At 41.7% G+C, this 22618-nt stretch overlaps 2 protein-coding genes across 5 annotated transcripts in view; one reads left to right on the forward strand and one right to left on the reverse strand.

The window, feature by feature from the left end:
* The first annotated feature begins 249 nt into the window (after positions 1–249).
* Positions 250–11077, forward strand: PDCD5 (programmed cell death 5). The gene is made up of 6 exons (XM_070760293.1): positions 250–470; positions 2457–2497; positions 5054–5115; positions 6123–6214; positions 7935–8006; positions 9832–11077. Exons 1-6 carry the CDS (start codon positions 405–407, stop codon positions 9871–9873), a joined length of 375 nt encoding a protein of 124 aa, XP_070616394.1. The 5' UTR covers positions 250–404; the 3' UTR covers positions 9874–11077.
* A 744-nt stretch (positions 11078–11821) lies between these two features.
* The window catches only part of ANKRD27 (ankyrin repeat domain 27), a 59938-nt gene continuing 49141 nt past the window's right edge, over positions 11822–22618 (reverse strand). For 2 of the 4 annotated variants that reach the window (XM_070760294.1, XM_070760295.1), the window contains exons 23-29: positions 22312–22509; positions 20631–20750; positions 19450–19611; positions 17781–17880; positions 15922–16003; positions 14017–14089; positions 11822–13189 (exon numbers count right to left, since the gene is read on the reverse strand). In XM_070760294.1, coding sequence (XP_070616395.1) covers positions 12932–13189; positions 14017–14089; positions 15922–16003; positions 17781–17880; positions 19450–19611; positions 20631–20750; positions 22312–22509 — 993 coding nt within the window. In that variant the 3' untranslated portion in view covers positions 11822–12931. The remainder of the gene's footprint in view (positions 13190–14016; positions 14090–15921; positions 16004–17780; positions 17881–19449; positions 19612–20630; positions 20751–22311; positions 22510–22618) is intronic. The other 2 variants (XM_070760297.1, XM_070760296.1) reach the window with 2 other exon arrangements.

Below are 22618 nucleotides of genomic sequence, written 5' to 3' on the forward strand. Positions count from 1 at the left end.
GGTTGGCTAGCCAATGCAAGCAGTACTGCGAGAGAGAGGGAAAAAACCGAAACCCACATATTGCAAGTACTGTATTACAAAGTCCATCCTCCCTGGCCCACTCCCTTGCTTCGCCCACCTGCAACCCACCATATAATCTTAACTTCCTTTAATTCCAGGATCCTGGTGATCGGCGCGCGGCTCGTTCGGGCTGGCAAGCAGAGCCTTCGTCCTGTTCAAAGTGTGCCGCCGCATGGCCCGTGCGCGCTCGCTCGGCATTCGACTCCCTGAGTCTGGCACAAGGCGGTCCGCACAGGCGCAGAGAAGGCGGGCCAGGGGTGGCGGGCGCGGTCGCTGCTGCTGCTGCTCCGTTTTCCCTCACGCGCGGCGGGGCTGCTCCGGCCCGTCTCACTGCCTGCGAGGCGATGGCGGACGAGGAGCTGGAGGCGCTGCGCAAGCAGAGGCTGGCCGAGCTGCAGGCCAAGCATGGGGTAAGAGAGACAGGCGAACGACACCTTCCCTGAAGGTCTCCCTCCCCAGCCGGCCCCTCACGACGCCCCCCCGCAGCCTCGCCTCAGGCGGCCGCGCCTCCCGTCAGAAGGGAGCCCCCGCAGCTCCTCAACAGGGAGGGGGAAGAAGCCTCAGGCCCATTCACTTTATTTTAATTTTCATTTCAGTTATTTATTATTGGTAGTGTTAGTATATTATATAGTATTAGTAGCATAATATATATTAGCAGTAGTAGTGTATATTAGTAGTATTAATATTAGTATATTAGTATTATATATCAGTAGTAGTAGTAGTAGTATATTATATATTAGCAGTAGTATATATTAGTAGTAGCATATTATATATTAGTTTATTATATAGTGTTATTAGGATTAGTATATTATATCAGTAGTAGTAGTATAATAGCATGCATTATATATATATATATAATTAGAGTATGTTATATATTATTAGGATTACAGTATATATTATTAGTACAGTATTATATGCTTATGCCTCCCATCTCCCCCTATCATAAGGTGCCATGGATAGGTGCGCACCAGCCCCTCCCGCTCTTCCCCTCACATATCCATACACACAAGTTGCAGGTTTGCACAACCTGCTGATGCACATTTGGGTCCTGTGCTATCGGAGGTGGGGGGGGGCATGGAGCTGGCCTGTTTTCTGACTCGGGGCTTGGGGTCAAATGCTGACAATTTCTTAAAATTGAGTGTTCAGCTTCTTGTGTGGGAAGCTGGGGCTTCCTTGATTTTTATTTTTTTGCTTCTTCGCTTATCCTGTTGGGTAAACTGTGGCTTGTTTTAAAGTGCTTAGGTGAATAAACCACCTTTGGCATTGCTTGGGAACTGTGCTGAGACTAAATAAGCTTTGCAGGGATATGTTGGGGTCTAAGGGAAGAGAGGCATAAGCCACTTTTTTATTGCTGTTGTAACTTGATCATTAACACAAAAGGTTACAAGTTGAGGACTACATTTACCGGTAATTGTTCTACCTTTTCCATACAAGAATAATCCTGTGGGCTGAGAAAAAGTGACTGGCCCAAAGTCATCCAGCTGGCACTTATTTTTTAGATTTTTATTTTGCCTTAATTTCTTTTATAAGTAACTCAAGTGCCAAACATATCTAATACCTCCTTCCTCCCCCTCCTTTTCTACACAACAACCCAGTGAGGTAGGTTGGGCTAAGAGAGACGAAATGGCCCAAGTCACCTAGTTGGCTTTCATGCCAAAGGAAGGGCTAGAACTCCCCATCTTTTGGTTTCTAGGCCAGCACCTCTACTACTATACCAAATTTTCTCTTGATGGAAATACTACCACTGTTTTGTTTTCCAATGGAGATTTAATTTGCTAGCTTATTTTTCGGTATAGGAAGAGCCAGCATCTCTCTGGGCCACACCACTTCAGAGCTGATTAGGTGATTTTCCAGTTGGAAAGTACAGTATATTTGCAGCTAAGTTAAGAATTGGGTATATGCAGTAGTTTTGTTTCTGTAGACAACATGAAATTGTATGCTTTTGACACAGGAAGAGTCCTTGGGGATTCTTTATATGGGTGGCATATAAATTAGATTAATAAATAAATAAATAGGAAGCATTGAAGATTTGTATATATATTTGCAGTTTACATATTCTTAAAGGGATAGGATAGGGGCTGGACAGTTTAAAACAACCCTTAAATATAAATTAGATTAATAAATAAATAGGAAGCATTGAAGATTTGTATATATATTTGCAGTTTACATATTCTTAAAGGGATAGGATAGGGGCTGGACAGTTTAAAACAACCCTTAAATTTTTTCTTCCTGGGACATCGTAATATTTGTGCATATAAGAACCATTTGATATTGTCCTTGAAACTCTTGTAATGTTAAGGTAATAGCATGCATGATTTAGCATTTTGACAATGAAAAGAAACATCTTCAGTTTGTTGCTTTAGATATCAATAACCTGATTATTTCTAACCTTTTAGGATCCTTCCAGTGAAATTGCACAACAAGAATCAAAACAGAGGTACTGCTGTGTTATTGCAGAATTTGTTTCTAAAACTTCACATTTTTTTCTCTGACAGTGAGGCAAAACTTAGCACAATGGCTTATGAACATTCAGTTTCAAATCTTGTGGCTTTAAGAATATTTAGATCATATAAACATTTATTTTATTTATTTATTTATTGGATTTGTATGCCGCCCCACTCCGCAGACTCGGGGCGGCTAACAACAATAATAAAAACAGCATGTAACAATCCAATAATAAAACAACTAAAAGCCCTTATTATAAAACCAAACATACGCACAAACATATCATGCATAACTTGTAATGGCCTAGGGGGAAGGAATATCTCAACTCCCCCATGCCTGGCGGCATAAGTGAGTCTTGAGTAATTTACGAAACATGCTTTCATGTGCTTTTGCAGACATTTCATGATAGAGCAAGGTTCGACAAACCCAGGCGCCTGGTCGCCAGTGGCGCCTAGAAAATGTTGTCTGGCGCCTAGAAAATGTTGCCTGCTGTACTGTATGTCAGCGTTTCCCAACCGGTGTGCCGCCTGGGCAGGGCGCTGCGGTGCCTCTGACCTCTCCGCTCCTGCCCGATGCCGCGGTTTCTGGCGCTCTCCTGCTGGGTCCCAAAGAAGGCAGGCAGGAAGGAGAGCTCCATTCTTCGCGCCTTTTTCCCGCCTTCCTTCTTTGGGGCCCAGCAGGAGAGCGCCAGAAACCGCGGCATCGAGCAGGAACCGGGAGGTCGGAGGCACCGGCACGGCAGCGCCCGCCCAGCTGAAGGTTCCCTGTCGTCATCGGCAAGTGTCCTTTGGAGCCCGGCGGGAGGGCACTGGCGGTGGGAGCGGGGGGGGCCGCGGCTGCAGCGGCACAGGCAGTCGCGGGGAGATGGCGGGGGGAGCGGGGGGCGGCTAAAGCGGCCCCGGGCACCGTTCCCTGTACGCTTTTCCAGGGGCGCGCAGGGAGCCGCGGCCACCCGCCCGCCTACCGGATTTCCCTCCGCGCGGCTGGGGAGGTGGATTCGCCGCCCCCGCCAGCCCGATCTCCCTCCAGTGGCTGGTGACGTAGTTCTACCGCCCTCGCCAGCCTGATCTCCCTCCGTGGGGGGGTGGGGGGCGACGAACCGACGACCGGGGGCTGTCCGTCCGTGTTGGGTGGTGCAGGGCAGGCACAGGCAGCCCCAGGGGAGAACAAGGGAGGGAGAGAAAGGAAAGAGAGAGTAAGGGAGGGAGAGAAAATTGAATGAAGGAGGGAGAGAAAGAAAGAGTAAGAAGCAGAAAGGATAGAGAAAAAGGAAGAGAAAGGGAGGGGGAGAAAGGAAAGAGGGAGGAAGGGGGGGAGAGAAAATTGAATGAAGGAGGGAGAGAAAGAAAGAGTAAGAAGTAGAAAGGATAGAGAAAAAGGAAGAGAAAGGGAGGGAGAGAAAGGAAAGAGGGAGGAAGGGGGGGAGAGAAAATTGAATGAAGGAGGGAGAGAAAGAAAGAGTAAGAAGTAGAAAGGATAGAGAAAAAGGAAGAGAAAGGGAGGGAGAGAAAGGAAAGAGAGAGAAAGGGAGAGAAAGGGAGGGAGAGAAAATTGAATGAAGGAGGGAGAGAAAGAAAGAGTAAGAAGTAGAAAGGATAGAGAAAAAGGAAGAGAAAGGGAGGGGGAGAAAGGAAAGAGGGAGGAAGGGGGAGAGAAAGAAGATATGAAGGAGGGAGAAAAAGAAAGAGAGATAGGAAGGAAAGAGGGAGAGAAAGGAATGAGAGAGAAAGGGAGGGAGAGAAAGGGAATGAAAGAGGGAGAAGGGGTGAGAGATAGAAAGGATAGACAGAAAGGGAGAGAAAGGAAAGAGAGAAAGGGAGGGAGAGGAAGGAAAGAGATGAGAGAGGAAGGAGGAGACAGAGGGGGTGAAAGCGATGTCAGGTGGAGACTCGGCAAAAAACCAAGTTTGCTTAAAAAAAATTCTGGCTCCTAAATTTTTTGGCTGGCTCCTAGATTCTGAACAACTTTGTCGACCCCTGTGATAGAGTATATATATTTTCTTTCAAAAACATGCCTTGCAGCATTTAGAACATTTGGAAAATCTTTAGGAAGGAGAAAGTTGTAATGGATGTGCACTAACTTTTATAATTGATCAGTATTCTCTGCAAATGTTGGAATCAGGGCTTCTGTTCTCTTGTTTAAAATTTCCCCAGTATTCTGTTAAAACATTTTACTGTTCAATGCTGAAAGATATATTCATGATCAAGTTGGTAAAATAAATGGATTTTACGTATTTCCAGTTAATTTTTTATTAGAATATGAGCTTTCTGGGATAATTTGTAATCTGTCACCCTGATTTTAAAAAAATGTTCTGGTAATTACTGATAAATGTAAAATTGATTTGATTTTCAGTTGTAAAATTTAAACATATGTTAATGTTTAAAAATTAATATTCTGGGATAATTAATAGATACCAAAAGATGATATATAACTTAAGTCATGTATTGGTTTATAAAATTAACAGATATAATTAGCATTTTAGCAGAAAGATTAACACTATTGGACCAATTTTTATTTTCTGCTGTGCAAAATTATTTCATTATTACAGGGAAGCTGAAATGCGAAATAATATTTTGGCTCAGGTTTTGGATCAAGCAGCACGTGCCAGATGTAAGTATTTATTTACCATTGTTTGACTTGTTGTATATGACCATTCAGTTTGAAGAAACCAATTTGGGTGACATTTGTAATAGTGTTCAAATAAGGGATTAGAAAATAGAATTCAATAAACCTCTTGAATGGAAGAGAAATTAACAGAGCAGCAAAACTAACAGAATTCACAGGCCAACCATAGTTTCAGTAAAGATGAATTCACCCAACATTCTAGCCCAATGCCCAGGAACAAACCAGGTTTTCAAGAAAGGCAGAAGAATCTTGGCATAGACCTCTAATTTAAAGTCTTACTTCATTGCAAGGAAGAGCAATACTGCAATACTATCCAGGCCTAAATGGCACTGACATTGTATACATACTCAGAATTTCATTGGTCAGCAGTCCTCCACTTCCCCATCAGCTTTGAATTGCTGTATCTTATTGGTGTCATTCATCCAAAAGCATTACAGCATGCTATTTTTAGGATCCTTAATTATAGCAATGTTTACATAATAGCTGTAGGCTATTTATTTTGTCTTGATTGTGGCATCTGAATGTTCTTAAAAGTTACTTGATCTCTACTTGAAAAAGTGGTACATAAAGCAAACATTGCACAGTTGTACTAAGTTCAGTTAGAACACAAACCATTCCTTGAACGTCTATACCATTCTCCAGTTGGTCAGCTTTTACAGTAGGTTTCATTTAAACACCAGTACGTATAAGGGTTGATCTTAACTTAGGGTTAAGGTGAAAAGTCTGGAATTCATATAATAATCTTTTTGTTCTTGAATATTAGAGTTGTGAAGAGCCAGCATGCTGCTTAAAGTATTGAACTAGGGCTGGAGAGATCAGATTCAAGTCATTAATCAGCCTTAAAAAATTATTTGTTGATTTTGGGCCTTTCCTCCACCCAGCCAAGACCAGTTTTGTCCCTTGTAGTCTTGAGCTCTTGAGAGAGTAGCCCAGATATACCTTTAACAAATGAATGATGTTTAATTAACCAGATATCTCTTTTCCTTTTGCAGTAAGCAATTTAGCACTTGTAAAGCCAGAAAAAGCAAAGGCGGTTGAAAATTACCTTATACAGATGGCAAGATTTGGACAGCTAGGTGGAAAAGTAAGCTTATCTCTTGTTCTTATCCCACTGCAATATCACTGTCTAGTTGAGGGCATTATCTGTTCCCAAATATATTTAGTTGGCTATTATTTGAAAAGGGAATAAAAACCTGCTCCCCACCTCCACCTTGGAATCCGGACGCGTGCCACTGGTGGCGTGCAGAGCCATATCAGAGGGTATGTGTTCTGTCGGGCTCTCTGGTACACTCCTCCCAAAAATTCACAGGTACAAATTTCAGACACACACACGTTTGAAAATTCAAAACAATGTCCTTTATAATGAAAATTCACTTAAACTAAGCCCTCTTTTGGTATAGCAAAGAGCACTGGTCTCCAAACAAACTGGTAATTTGTACAAGTCCCTTATCAGTTCTGTGATACTTAGCTTGCAGCTGTGAGGCAATTCACAGTCCTTCTTCTTTCAAAAAGTGAAACACACTTTGCTCTGGTTTAGTTTCAAAGGGGAAACATCAGCACACAAAAGGTCAGAGTCAGTAAAGCAGTCATGAAACACAACGATCAGATAATCCTCCACAATGGCCAAACCCACAGGCTGCTATTTATAGCAGCCTCACTAATTACCACAGCCCCACCCAACCACAGGTGGCCTCATTTTCTTTGATAATAATCTCTCAGTTGTTGTTGCCTATGCATCGCTCTCCGCATGTGTGGCTGTATCATTAACTCTTGTTCCGAATCCAAGGAGGAGCTAGATAATTGATCTCCTTCTGAGCTGTCTGCCCCACTCTCTTCCTGCCTGTCACTCATGTCTTCTTGGTCAGAGGAGCCTTCATCAGCAGATTCCACCGGGGGCAAAACAGGCCTGCAGCATGTGGATGTCTCCCCCACATCCACAGTCCTTGGGGCAGGAGCTGGGCCAGAGCTAACCACAACAGCATGTGAGGCTTTGTCAGCTCCATTAGGCATGCAGGTGCTAGCCAGCTGATTTTCAGCCTTGGGAAAGGCCTTTTTGCCCTTCTCTGGGAAGCCCCGGAATGAAAACAAATACCCAATGGGCAAACCAGTTCAGGAAAACGGACTTCTGTTTCGTCCATTGTCCTGTTTTTCACACTTTGGGGCTTCAGGAAGGTCAAACCAAGTGGTCTTTTTCCCAACTTGCATTTTCCCCTTTTGGCCATTTTTTTCACCATCGCAGGCTTCAGTGAGACCTATGCGCATGCGTGGTGATGGGGGTTGTGCGCTATAGCATAGTGATGGGGGAGGGGTGTGGGCACATGTAAACGTTAGCACAGAACACACCCCAAAAAAGGTTTGCCATCACTGGTATAGATGGACCCTTAAAGAACCACTTGCTCCAAGGAAATGTCTGCTGGCGATGTTGCTAAGCAGGAGTGTTTCCTACCATCTTTATAACTTGCTTCAGTGGAGGAAGAAGCAGCTTATCTCCTAAGCCCCTTGAGCTTCTGGAGAATGAAGTGATTAGTGATATGAATGATCAATATAGCTAATAAAGTAAGCTGTTACCTATTCATAATATTTTGAGAGTTTCCTCACCTTTGCTTCTGCTTCTGTTCTTTGCTACTTATACTGCTGTATGTAGAGGAGCCATAACTATAGTTCAAGTAGTTGATTATTGTTATTTTAATAAATAAGGTACCAGTAATTCAAAATGAGAATTTTAAATATTTTTAAACCCTGCATTTTTCAGCAAGAGCTCTGCGTAGTCAGTATTTTTTTCTATTCTTTTCCTGACTTCTTAGGTATCAGAACAAGGCTTGATAGAAATACTTGAAAAAGTGAGTCAGCAAATGGACAAAAAAACAACAGTAACGGTAAGAAATCTTAAAACTAATTTAAATTAATTAAATCTGGTCTGTAAGGAAGAAATGTAGAAAAGACAGCATAGCTGGCAGTGGTTATTTGATGTAGCTCTTCAGGTAGAATAGAGCAAATTACATCACTAAAACTGGCAACAGATAATTTACTGAAATGAAAGGCTTCCAATTTATTCAGTATCTGCTCGGTACAATTTTTTTTTCTTGGCTTCTTTTAATCTTTTCCCTATTTTCCTCTTTGAACTGTTCCCACTCTTTCAGTATTCCATAAACTGACCGTTCTTTTAAGTTTAGTGTTAGGATGGTGGTTGAGCCCATTTGTTTGTTTTGGTTTTGCTATTTGGTTTTTTGGATTTTGAGCCTAGTCAGTTGTCTTTTTGCCTTTTTTATGTCCATTGTTTTATTTTAATTTATCTGCAAACTCTCCAGATTTTTCCTTTTGCCTCCCCCTCCAGCTTAGATGCTATGAAAGCTTTAAGTAGATATGTCTATGGAGAGGGGCGGCATACAAATTTAATAAATAATAATAATGTTTTAAGAATATAGTTTCACTTTGCATCTTCAAAATTGTATAGAAAGACTACCAAGCAATCATTACACATAAGTGCTAGAATGGCTATACAGTGGTCCCTCGAGTTTCGCGATCTCGATCTTCAACCCGGAAGTAAACTCCACCATCTGCGCATGCGTGCCCTTCCACGCATGCGTAGATGGTGGAGTTTCCCCGCCGGGCAGAGGCTTCCCTGGGTCTTCCCCCTCTTGCCCCGGTAAGGCGCGAGCAACGGCGTGGGCGGGTGGGCGGCACACGCGCGGGGAAACCCCAGGGCCGCTTCTCAGCTGAGAAGCGGCCCCAGCAACAGCGCGGGGGGCGGGCGGCACGCGCGCGCGGGGGGAAACCCCAGGGCTGCTTCTCAGCTGAGAAGCGGCCCCAGCAACAGCGTGGGGGGGCGGGCGGCGCGCGCGCGCGCGCGGGAAACCCCAGGGCCGCTTCTCAGCTGAGAAGCGGCCCCAGCAACAGCGCGGGGGGGCGCGGGCGCGCGGGGGGAATCCCCAGGGCCGCTTCTCAGCTGAGAAGCGGCCCCAGCAACAGCGCGGGGAGGGCGGGCGGCGCGCGCGCGCGCGCGCGCGGGGAAACCCCAGGGCCGCTTCTCAGCTGAGAAGCGGCCCCAGCAACAGCGCGGGGGGGGCGGGCGGCGCGCGCGCGCGCGCGGGGAATCCCCAGGGCCGCTTCTCAGCTGAGAAGCGGCCCCAGCAACAGTGCGGGGGGCAAGCGGCGCGCGCGCGCACGGGGAAACCCCAGGGCCGCTTCTCAGCTGAGAAGCGGCCCCAGCAACAGCGCGGGGGGGGCGGGCGGCGCGCGCGCTGCGCGCGGGGAATCCCCAGGGCCGCTTCTCAGCTGAGAAGCGGCCCCAGCAACAGCGCGGGGGGGGCGGGCGGCGCGCGCGCGGCGCGCGGGGAATCCCCAGGGCCGCTTCTCAGCTGAGAAGCGGCCCCAGCAACAGCGGGGGGGGGGGCGGGCGGCACGCGCGCGGACAAGCAGCAGCAGCGAGGCGGCGGGGAACCCCAATCTTCGGCTCCTCGCTGCTGCGGTGGAAATAAAAACACCATCTGCGCATGCGCAGATGGTGTTTTTACTTCCGCACCGCTACTTCGTGACAAATCGATCATCGCGAGGGGTCCTGGAACGGAACCCTCGCGATGATCGAGGGACCACTGTACATGTTTGTGTCCCATAAACATTTGATATTGTTACTGTAAATCAACTACTGACAGTTTAAAATATTTTAAGCAAGATTTCATTTATATTCTATCATTCTTCCAGTTCAATAGAAGAAAAGTGTTGGATTCTGATGAGGAAGATTAATTAATGAAACGTGAAGACAGTTGCCAACTGCTAATCACCTGGAATATGTCAAGGAAAGTATGTTCTATCATAGATGAAGGTTTACAAAATGTTCTATACACATTTTTATAAAAAGTAAAACTGATAAGCTTGCCTTCTGTACAATTAAGTAAAATTGTTTTCTTAGATAAGTTTTATAAATGAACTCGAGAGATAAGGATTCATTCTAAGGTTTTAGTTTTGTTTTGACACCATGTAGTTAAATTTACTGTGCAACTGGCAGATGTGAAAATATACTTTGCCTCTCCTAGAGGTGCTTCATGTCCCATAAGAAACAAAATTCCATTTTGTCAACAAAATACCCAAATAATTTAAGTCTACAGGCTAAATTACATATTGGGAAGAGAATTTTGTTTTTATATTTAAGGAGGGGGGCATGCATTAGACCCAGACAATCTTCATTTCTTAACCATGAGTAAAAAGTTGAGGAGCAGCCATCAAGTTTATTCTTTCTCCCAAATGGAAATTCTCACCTCATTTTCAAATACCTTAACTGTGATTAATGCCAAACAGGATTCCCTGATAGCTGTTTTTGAAACTGGCTTTGAAGCCTGATTAGCATTACCACGGTTTCAAAGGATCAGAAATACTGTGTGTACATTACATGTCAGAACACTTCCTGAAGTTTTAATAAACTTGGTTTGGAACCAAGTAAGACAGGATTGTTCACAAAAAATATGGTTGCATAATGTATTGTTGACTGATTTGCTGTATTGCAAATTCAGGATGTTTTTGCTTAGAACATCATGAAATTTAATTAAAGTCTGCTTGGAAAAAGAAAACCTTCAACATGTTGTTTTTATACAGAAGCGGATTAATAAATGCTTCAATTTTTGAACATAATTTAGCCAAAGTTAATTTTTAAAGGGAGATTTTGCTGAACTCAATTAAAGGGTGGTTTCTGTATTTTGTCTTAGTGTAATCCACCACCACATAAACAGATTCACATCAATTGAAATTTCCCATTTTCAGAGTTGTAAAGCTGCTCAAAGACCACCTTTCATGCATGATGCCACTGTAAAAAAATAATGTGTGTTTTTGTTACTGAACATAAGCATTTGATCCGTGACTACAATCTACCATATGTAAGTCAGAGTGTTAAAAGACAAGTTCTTTTTCTGGCTTGTATGGACTGAAATGTATTAAAACCTTTCCATTGAGCAAAGTTAACTGTGACCAATTCTTGTCTATTCCTATTCCGCAAAGGTTTTTTAAAAAAATATGCATTTTGTACAACATTGGAAGTCCTTTATCTCTCTAGGTTGGTGTCTTTAAACCTGCAAAGGTCTCCATATAGTTTTGAGGGTCAAAGAAGCGATGTTCATAGATTGTGTTGAGACGATTTGATTAGATTGTTCAATAAGCATTATACAGTGGTACCTCTACTTACGAATGTAATTCATTCCATGATCAGGTTCTTAAGTAGAAAAGTTTGTAAGAAGAAGCAATTTTTCTCATAGGAATCAATGTAAAAGCAAATAATGTGTGCGATTAGAGAAACCACAGGGAGGGTGGAGGTCCTGTTTCCTTCCAGAAGATTCCTAAAGAGGCCCCACGGAGGCTTCTCCCTGCCTTTCCGGTTACAGTTTCAGAGGCTCGAGTTTGTAAGTGGAAAATGGTTCTTGAGAAGAGGCAAAAAAATCTTGAACACCCAGTTATTATCTAGAAAAGTTCGTAAGTAGAGGCATTCTTAGGTAGAGATACCACTGTAATTGGATTTACATAACACATTAAATTAAAAACAAGCATAAAGGTAGAGATTTCATAGGATGTTCAGTATCACGTTGCTCCTCAAGAAAATGCCTCCTGTTCCAAACTTACGGGCATCAACAACATTCAGAACATTTTAGAAACTGCTTTGACGCACACAGATTACAAATCAAAATTCTGAATTAAGAGTCAGACATTAAGAACACAGAACTGTTAATTTTACTACCTTACTTTACATTGTTTGGCACAAGTCCAAGGCACATATGAAAATTAGGTGAATTACTTAGTAGAAAAATAAACTTTTTCAGCAGCAAGCTAAAGCTCATTTTTTAAAACTCTATATTAATGTACAGAAAAACTCTTAAGACAAACCTTACTACCTAAAACAAGTTATTAAGACATATTAAACCAATTTAAAAAGCACACCATTTTGTATACACACAAAATATGAAATGAAATTATTGCGCTATTCACCATAATTGAATGTTCACCAAAAGCTGACATTCCATTTCTGAAAGTGCACAACAAGCTGGAAGCACCTTTGAAAGTAAGGGCAATTTCAACTTATATTCGATGTGCTCTGCTAAACTAAATTCAGCTTAAGTGTGTGCCGCAAATACATAATTTAAAATAGCAAATGCGGTTGGGCTGCTCACTTATGTGAACAATACAAACATGTTTCTGAGAAGTTTCAACTCTGCTCACAGCAGGAATTAGGTGGTATACTTCCTTCTGCAAGATGTAATGTACCTTTTCTTTAAAACCATTACTCTCATTTCCCTGCTCCGGCCTCTCTTGCAATCGATTCAGTGAGCACTAAACGAGCTACACAATTTTGCCTCTTTTAATTTTTAAACACCCCACATATTGTTGGGAATACTGTTAACATTCCATCAATCAAGTCGTTCCCCAACTAAAACTGTCTGCTTTAATAAAAATAGAACAATCCTTCAAAATGCCATAACTTTTGCTCTCACGTATCTATTATTACTATAATTGATTAGAGTGCAATATTACAGAATATAGATTCTGACATCTCAATACGTTTTATATATATATATATATATAGGTCTACTATACAGGATCTTAATGATTTATTCCAAAATAAAACAGGAGTGTCAGTCTCTAGAAGTGCAAACTCTGTGCCAAGTCAAAGGGGGGAAACTTCTCTTCGTGCCGAGCGTCCGATGTCATTTTGAAAAGCTGGATCCCAAGTAGCCTCTTCAGTGCTGAATGGGAAAACCACTCTACCTGAATCTCGTGTTCCTCTGAGACACCCAGATCTCCTCATTCGTCTTGTTTAACAGCTTCAATCCTCTGGACAGCTGTCAGTGGAAGCAGCATTTGCATCTCCGGGCAAACTGTAGAAGTCAGTGCTATCTGCTGTTGAAAGTGCCACGCTAATAGTGTGACTCCGATGTACTTCTCTTTTTCTCAAAGGTGCTTTCCCTGCATCACCTTCAGCGGATTCAGGTCCATCGCAGCTATTGGCATCAAGATTATGAGTCTGAATTTTCTCTAACACATCGGCTGGATTCTGCTTGTTATTAAAGTTCTTGATAGCTAGCTTAAAGACGAAAGGGAGGGAAGAGTGGCAGGGTTTACCTTGTTGAAATACAAAGTATTCCATCTCAAACACAAACACCCCAAAAAAGACCCCAAGCCAGTCATTCTGACTGTTCCAAGTCCTCCAAAACAGCATTCATTTTGTACTTGTTTTATACATTTCCAACCTATCAAAGAGTTTTGTTTGCTAGTGTTTGCTACTGCTAAAAAACTTTGAACAAATGCTGTATTTTGTTCCAAGCTTGAAATAATTGGATGCCCTAATCAGAGATAAAATTCAGAATCCCTGTTTGAAGAATATCAAAATGCCTTGATAAGGTTTTGCAAGGCTGAAATTAAAATTATATGTTGAAAGAGAATGAAAATTTCACTGCTAATGCTTCCCACTGTTAATTCCCCTTTTCTTTTCTGCAGCAAAGAGAACATTGAGAAATCTTACCTCTAGGTTTGCGATGGCAAACTTATGGCACACCTGCCAGAGGTGGCATGCAGAGCCCTCTCTGTGGGCACTTGTGTGCCGGCCAGCTGGTCTTTGCGGGCACCGGAAAACGGCCAAAAACCAGGCAGGGGTTCTTTGGGCCATTCCAGGGGTCTTTTCCGGGTTATTTTCAGGCCGTTTTCCGGCTGGTTTTGGCCCCAAAATGGCCATAAAACAGGCATACGCGCACCGGCCAGCTGGTCTTCAGGTTTCTGGTGTCCATGTTTTTATTCTATATTCTATTTTATTCTATAAAATGTAGCTGAAAGTTTTCTCTCGTGCAGAATTTATTTGTGTTTTTAAAAATGGAACAGCACTGCGGTGATATGAAGCTATTACTGTAAACTTACCTGGTGAAGTAATTCTTCATCAAAACTAGGCATGCTTTTATCTTTCGTTATGGCTTTGCGCAGGTTTCTTGCTCTAAGAGAACACAAGATGAACACTAAGTTACTCCATGCTTCGGTCTATGTCACTAGGTTCCTCAGGCCAGCCGCCAGATGGCACTATTTCAGTTGCTTTCACTTCTAATACCTGACTTTTCTTGGAAAATATCAGGATATCTCCTTTGAAATTTGTAAATTTAAAGCTCTGAAACCAAGCCATTTAAAAGTATTCTCTGGGCTATAAACCATTCCTCCAATCGCTTAAATTAGAGACAGCTAACTTGCATTTTTATATATAAGCATTTCAGGAATGTATTTTATAGGCAATTAATTTTAATGTTATTCATATATATATATATATATATATATATATATATATATATATATATATATATATACAGTATATATATATATATATATATATATATATATATATATATACAGTGTTCCCTCGATTTTCGCGGGTTCAAACTTCGCGAAAAGTATACGTTTTTTCAAAAATATTAATTAAAAAATACTTCACGGTTTTTTTCCCTATACCAGTTTTTCCCGCCCGATGACATCATATGTCATTGCCAAACTTTCGTCTGCCTTTAATAAATATTTTTTTAATAAACTTTAATAAATAAACATGGTGAGTAATGATCTAAATGGTTGCTAAGGGAATGGGAAATTGCAATTTAGGGGTTTAAAGTGTTAAGGGAAGGCTTGTGATACTGTTCATAGCCAAAAATAGTGTATTTACTTCCGCATCTCTACTTCGCGGAAATTTGACTTTCGCGGGTGGTCTCGGAACGCATCCCCCGCAAAAATCGAGGGAACACTGTATACCCTTTTGGCACGTGTATATGTATGTATATATGTATACTGCTCAAAAAAATAAAGGGAACACTCAAATAACACATCATAGATCTGAATGAATGAAATATTCTCATTGAATACTTTGTTCTGTACAAAGTTGAATGTGCACAACAGCATGTGAAATTGATTGTCAATCAGTGTTGCTTCCTAAGTGGACAGTTTGATTTCAGATAAGTTTGATTTACTTGGAGTTATATTGTGTTGTTTAAGTGTTCCCTTTATTTGTGTGTTTGTACACATACATACATACACACATATAAAATCATAACTATATATATAATCATGCATGTATATTTATAATGTGTCCTTTCCTAGTTTGGATGGGGCATCTCACATTTGAGATTATCTTCCTTTTGAGTTCAATAATCTTGAAATGCATAGGCACTCAGCACAGAGTTTTAAAACAGTCCTGTTTTTAGCACAGCCACTACAAAACATTGATATAAATTACACAAAGTCCTCGGCTTACAAGCATTCATTTAACAACTAAAATTATGGTGGTGCTGGGAAAAAAGGTGACTTACAACCAATCATGTACAGCTTTTGTAGCATTCCTGTGGTCAGATTACCAAAATTTGGACACCTGGTTAGCATGTATTTATGGTTCCAATGTCCCGGATTTACAGCATTTCTATTTGTAACCTTTCCAGCTGGCTTTGGACAAACAAAATCCAGGAAACCAGGATTGATTTAACTACCAATACCACATGATTCACTTAACGACTGTGATAAAAGGCCTGTAAAATTGGGCACAACTAATTTAACTGCATCACTTAATGATGGAAGTTCCTGACTCATTTGTGGTCATAAATTGCAGACTACCTGTAATTTCCACAGAAGTCAACAACTGATATGCTATAACAGATCCCCATAATTCAGGGAAGATCATCAAAAGATCCAGTACTTATTAGATGCCAATATCTAAGGTAACATCAGCTCTTCTCATTTACTCTGGCAATATCTTTTAGAATCTGCATTGTAAACACCTCGCCAAAATTTGAAGCTTACTTGTTAAATCGGTGGATTGACTCGAGTAGTTGAAGGCGCCGGGCAATGAGATCCTCCGTTGTCTCAGGAGTCTTAAAACTGACTGTGGATTTAAAAGTGCAAATATTCACGACACGGAGCAGTATCATTGAGCATTTGACTGGGCAATCCTCCATTAAAATAAACCGTCAGTGAAATCTGCTTTTTTGACAAGCAAAAGAAAGGCCCGAGTAGGTTCAGCATCATGGTGACAGTGCACCTTATAATGCTGAATGAGTTATGGATGGATCAATACTCCAGACAGAATGCAATCTGGAACAGGCTATATAATTTATGGCAAAAAATACAGGGTAACGTTGGGATGCTCAGTTTACAAATAATAAAACTTCCATTGCATTTAGAAAACAAACTAGAGTTAGTCCTCATTTAGCAACACAATTGGGAGCGTAACTTGGTTATTAAGTAAAGTGGCTGCTACGTGAAACCACTACTTGTACTTAATTGTCTCCAGCTTTTTTTGCTTAGCAGATCTGCAGAATGCAAAGACAATTATTTTATCACTGTCGTAACTGCAAATAGTTATTCAACGAGTCAAGTCATTAAACAAGGATTATCTGTAGAGGTTTCTCACCATTACGTACCAGCCTGCATTGTAGGTACATGGACAGGTGCAAAGATCACTCCTATGGGAAACAGTTTTAAATACCGCAACTCTACTTGTCTCATGTAGGCCCAAGAATCTTTAATGACACAGCTAGCTTTGGCGTTTACATTTTGTTAGGTGCAAGCTGAAAGCAATTCTAAGTGGCAAGGAAATTTTCTGCGGAAACCGCAACAATCAAGGAGCAAGTCTGCCTTGAAGTAGGACCCCGGGATAAGAACAGCTGTGTAAAGATTGTAACTTTTGAATTTTCTACCAAGCTCTTCCTGGTTATGTAAGAGAAGAGTCAACTGGAATAAATGGACTTTCAACCTGATTTACAGCGAAGAGGTTTTTTTTAAGAAGACAAATTCCTCCATCCACCAGCTAGGAGTAGAAAAGCACTCCTTAGAAACCCATTTGTAGGATTTATTTATTTATTGGATTTGTATGACGCCCCTCTCCGGAGACTCGGGGCGGCTAACAGCAATAATAAAACAGCATATAATAATAATCCAATACTAAAAACAGTGAACAGTCAAAGGATGACTTGTTCTCATTTGTTCTCATTCTGAATAACGAAAGCCAGAAAGATGCAATCTGCCATCAATATTGCAAGTCAGTTGTGAAAAGAATAGGATAGAATTATTTTATTGGCCAAGTGTGATTGGACACACAAGGAATTTGTTTTGGTGCATATGCTCTCAGTGTATATAAAAGAAAACAGATTTGTCAAGAATCATATGGTACAACATTTAAAGAAAGGTAAATCTTCACCCATTTCCATTGCTGGAGTCTTGGAGTGAGTGTTGCTTTAAATCTAAGAACAATTAAACCTTGCTTAACAATGGGAAAATTAAAAGGTTTAGCTTTTTCTAGAGCAAAGTTCACCCTTGGTCCTGGCATAAACCCCACCAATTAACTTCTCTTACCCCACCATTCAACAACTCAGCATTAAGCAAAAAAATAAGCTCAAGGCCAAAGATTAGCGAAAGATCCAAAATCTTCATTTCTCGTTCAACGTAATCGGCAGCCTTTAAGCCCACTTAAAAAATCATTTGCAAAATCTCCACTAAAAGTCAGGCACAAACTGACCGCCATCTATCCTCTCAACACACACAGGTTGAAAATACCAGCAGAGAGACAAGATACTTTTATTTTTTCAGCGATCAAAACTATATCCCTATGTTCTAGCGGCTCATGCTCAGAAAGCTTTCACGAGTCACAATGGAACACTCACTTTTTTTCCTGATCTTCCGCGACATGCGAGTTTCGCGGAGCATCTGTCCGCCCTCCTGCTCAGATGCTGCAGCCTGAAGAAGCTTGAGGAGGCCTGAATTCTTTAAACAGGGTGGAGGAGAAAGGATAAACAGGAGGATTTGCTCTTATTAAAAAGATTACTGAATCCCACTGATGTTGCAGATGTCACCCAACCATGCCGCTTTGAGATTAAACTGAAACCCGTTGTCCCATCTTTAAATGTGGATGACTGAACATGGGGGTTTTCTAGATTTTTAAGTAGTTTTGTGTAGTTCTTTAAAAAAATAATTGGATTTCTTTGCATATATCGTTTACATTTATAATGTTGTATGCCACCCTGAGTCGCCTCGAGAAGGGCGGCATAGAAATATTATAATAACATAATAATAATAATAATAATAATAATAATAATAATAATAATAATAATCCAATGTGCAGACTCTGTAAAGAAACATGAAACAATCGATCACATACTCCGCTGCTGCAAAAAGATCGCACAGACTGACTACAAGCATAGACACGATGCTGTGGCACAGATGACCCACTGGAACTTGTGCCAGAAATACCATCAGTGATGGGCTCCTACAGGAACGGTCAGGAACGCAGTTCCGGTAGCAAAATATTAAGATATTTCACCAGAAGAGTCCTTCACTCCTCCACTCAAAACAGAATATCCTACGAAAATAGACTAACAATCCTGGGCCTAGAAAGCCTAGAACTACGGCGCCTAAAACACAATTTGAGTATTGCCCACAAGATCATATGCTGCAACGTCCTACTGGTCAATGACTACTTCAGCTTCAACCGCAACAACACAAGAGCACGCAACAGATTCAAACTTAATACGAACCGCTCCAAACTTGACTGTAAAAAATATGATTTCAACAATCGAGTTATCGAAGCGTGGAACTCATTACCGGACTCAATTGTGTCAACCCCTAATCCCCAACATTTCTCCCTTAGACTCTCCACGATTGACCTCTCCAGGTTCCTAAGAGGCCAGTAAGGGGCGTGGTGTGCCTTTCGTCCCCTGTCCAATTGTCTTTCCTTTCTCTCACTTATCATATATATTTTTTCTTTCATATATCCTCTCCTCTAGGTTCACTCTACCCTTATATATATTACTACATGTCTATTTTTCTTCCTATGTATTTGTGTATTGGACAAATGAATAAATAAATAATAAAATTTGGAGCTCCACCCCAGAGCACCCAATTTGCACTGAAAGATGTTGAAACAAAATGCATAAGCCACAGTCACAGTGTGGTAGTAAAAATTTTGGTAGCCCACCACTGACTACCATCTACCAGTGGCAAAGAACTGGTGGGATCATAAGCCCGAAAAAGTGGTCGAAAATGAGCAAGCAAAACTGACCGAATTTTGAAACAACACACATCATGATTGTGGAGAAAAAGAACAAACATGCACGTTGGAGCTGAGCCAGGACAACGGCTCATGTGCCAACAGATAAGGCTCTGCATGCCACCTGTGGCATCCGTGCCAGAGGTTCACCATCACTGGTATAGGGTCTATCAACCATGCCTTTATGCCATAGGACATATGAAGGCTGGGAAACATTGTGAGCTCTACGAAGATTTAAGCATTTCTTGGCATAGATAAATTATTCTGAGACTTCCCGCGCCACTTACAGGTTCAGCATAGTCGAGAGGGGTACATTGCTTGTTGTTCCTCAGGTGCACCAATGCGCCATTCTGCAGCAGCAGCTGAACCACACCTTCATAATTTCCTGTCACCGCTTTGTGAAGAGGTGTGTTCCCTCGGTTATTGGGAAGGTTAACTGTTGCTCCATGCTGGAAAAAGCAAAAACAGGAAAAGAAGGAACTTTTTTTACAAGCCGTGCCTGCAAATTTCAAAGCCTTCAAATTTCAATTTCATGGGCAATACAGTTTAATCTGTGAAGGTCCCGCAAAAAAAGAATTCAAAGAAAATAATATACATAAAACTTCCTTGGTATTCAAGCGTTATAAGCATCAGGTTCCCACTCTTCTTCGAATATCGCCTAAAAAAAATCTGTAGCAGTTTGTTATTAAAGTCAGAAGAAATGTTTTTCCTATGTGCTAATTTATCTTTTCAACTGGGAATACCATGATGTTGAGTTCCACCCCAATCTTGAATCTTCATATATTTCTTCCCTCTGATTGATTGATTGATTGGATTTGTATGCCGCCCCTCTCCGTAGACTTGGGGCGGCTAACAACAGTAATAAAAAACAGCATGTAAATACAATACTAAAACAACTAAAAAACCCTTATTGTAAAACCAAACATACATACAAACAAACAAACATACCATGAATAAATTGTAAATGCCTAGGGGGAAAGAATATCTCAGTTCCCCCATGCCTGACGGCAGAGGTGGGTTTTAAGGAGCTTACGAAAGGCAAGGAGGGTGGGGGCAATTCTAATCTCCAGGGGGAGTTGGTTCCAGAGGGCCGGGGCCGCCACAGAGAAGGCTCTTCCCCTGGGCCCTGCCAAACAACATTGTTTAGTTGATGGGATCCGGAGAAGGCCCACTCTGTGGGACCTAACTGGTCACTGGGATTTAAGAGATGATATGCCTTCTCTTCAACAGTGTCTTAAAAGACAAAGTGAGAAAACGGTTGGTTGGTTGGTTGGTTTGTTTGTTTGTTTGTTTAAACGAACCCTATATTTTTTGTAACTTCCAAATGTGAGAAGCAAGCTTCGGTAAACATGAAAACAAATATTTTCAATCTCAATCCTTGGGAACCATGGAAAAGGAGTCATTGATTCATGACTACTTAGGCAAAAAAGAATAGAAAAACAAAAACCTTATTGAATAATGATCTCACCTGTAATAAAATAGCTGCTACCTCCTGATAACCATTCAAGCAAGCATACATTAAAGGAGTATTTCCATAAATGTCCATTTTGTTTTGCTTAACACTGCAATCTGTCAGATATTTCACTACCTGTTGGGGGGGAAAGGGGGGGGGGCATTATAGCTAGTTGAGTTTCAAGACAAAAAAAATCATTTCCACACACATGGAGGGCGGGGGGAGAATGAAATCTGCTGCTTTATTGATTCTGATTATGTGCCATCGAGTTGGTTGTTAATCTGGCCACACAGATTAAGATTTTCTCCATGGCAATCTGGTCTTTTGGCTCCTCCAATGGTGCTCCGATCACTGCAATTAAATCTATCCATCTTCTTCTTCTTCTTCTTCCTTCCACCCTTCCTTGCAACAGAGACTTTTCCAGAGAGCTAGATCTTTACATAATATGTCCAGAGTAGGTTTTATTTATTTTATTTATTTATTCATTTGTCCAATACACAATACATATGGAAGAGAATAGACTTGAAGTAATATATATAAAGATAATATGTAAAAATAGAGAAGATATATGAAAGGAGGAAAATATATATGATATATGAGATAAAGGAAAGACAATTGGACAGGGGATGAAAGGCACACTAGTGCACTTATGTACACCCCTTACTGAGCTCTTAGGAACCTGGAGAGGTCAATCGTGGATAGTCTAAGGGAGAAATGTTGGGGGTTAGGGGTTGACACTATTGAGTCTGGTAATGAGTTCCACGCTTCGACAACTCGATTGTTAGTCATATTTTTTACAGTCAAGTTTGGAGCAGTTAATATTAAGTTTGAATCTGTTGCGTGCTCTTGTGTTGTTGCGGTTGAAGCTGAAGTAGTCATTGACCGGTAGGACGTTGCAGCATATGATCTTGTGGGCAATACTTAAATCGTGTTTTAGGCGCCGTAGTTCTAAGCTTTCTAGACCCAGGATTGTTAGTCTATTTTCATAGGGTATTCTGTTTCGAGTGGAGGAGTGAAGGGCTCTTCTGGTGAAATATCTTTGGACGTTTTCAAGGATGTTGATGTCCGAGATGTGGTATGGGTTCCAGACAGATGAGCAGTATTCAAGGATACAGGTTGACATGATCCATTTCAAGTGACACCTCTGGGGCCACCTCTGTGGTGGCACCGCAGCAAGGGTGAAATTCAGGTTCAGACAGGTTCTGTAGCATCGGTGATGGCGATTATGCGCAGACCAAAGAACCGGTAAATCACGCCATTCACTGGCCCTGCCCCACCCCTCCCACTTAGAAACATAGAAGATTGACGGCAGAAAAAGACCTCACAGTCCATCTATTCTGCCCTTTTAAAAAATTTATTAATTTATTTATTTATTCGACTGCTATGCCACCCAATCCCGAAGGACTAAGGACTTACACTATTTCTTCTGCCCTTATACTATATACTTATTCCTTCTCAGGCTCATACACAGAGAGCAAACGTGAGAAGGAGTCAATTGAACACTAGAAGACTTGGCCAAACTTTTCTGTAGGTTCGGTGGGCGTGGCTTGGCTTGGCCAGCCTACCAAGCCCCACCCACAGAACCGGTAGGGGGAAAATTTGAATGTCACCTCTGTGTCACAGGTTGTCGCATCCTGATCCAAAGACTCAAGGTATTCATTCATGAGCTTCCTAGCTGTCCATCTGGGGGGCTCACCTGAAAATGGCCATTCTGGCAGGCGAAGTGGAGAGGTCCTGCTTGGTTCACGTCTTTGGCTTCAATGTTTGCTCCATGTTTCAGTAAGAGGGCTACCAGGTCCACGTGCCCATGGAGAGCGGCAACATGCAGCGGCATCAGACCAATTTGGTTGGCAACGTTCACTCCAAGGCCATTCGAAGGCAGCCTGAAAAACTTCTGTTGGGAGAAATAAAAGCACACAGGACATCAGCCCAGCATTTCTGTAGGATCTAACACTCATACACACCACACACACAGCTAACACCAAGCCACGCCCACAGAACCG

The sequence above is a fragment of the Erythrolamprus reginae genome, chromosome 9 (assembly GCF_031021105.1).
Source record: "Erythrolamprus reginae isolate rEryReg1 chromosome 9, rEryReg1.hap1, whole genome shotgun sequence".
Taxonomy (NCBI): domain Eukaryota; kingdom Metazoa; phylum Chordata; class Lepidosauria; order Squamata; family Dipsadidae; genus Erythrolamprus; species Erythrolamprus reginae.

Coding starts and splice junctions, on each gene's coding strand:
- PDCD5 (XM_070760293.1), top strand. CDS start 405: ATGGCGGACGAGGAGCTGGAGGCGCTGCGCAAGCAGAGGCTGGCCGAG. Junction 471..2,456: donor AGCTGCAGGCCAAGCATGGG/GTAAGAGAGACA, acceptor CTAACCTTTTAG/GATCCTTCCAGTGAAATTGC. Junction 6,215..7,934: donor TTGGACAGCTAGGTGGAAAA/GTAAGCTTATCT, acceptor CTGACTTCTTAG/GTATCAGAACAAGGCTTGAT.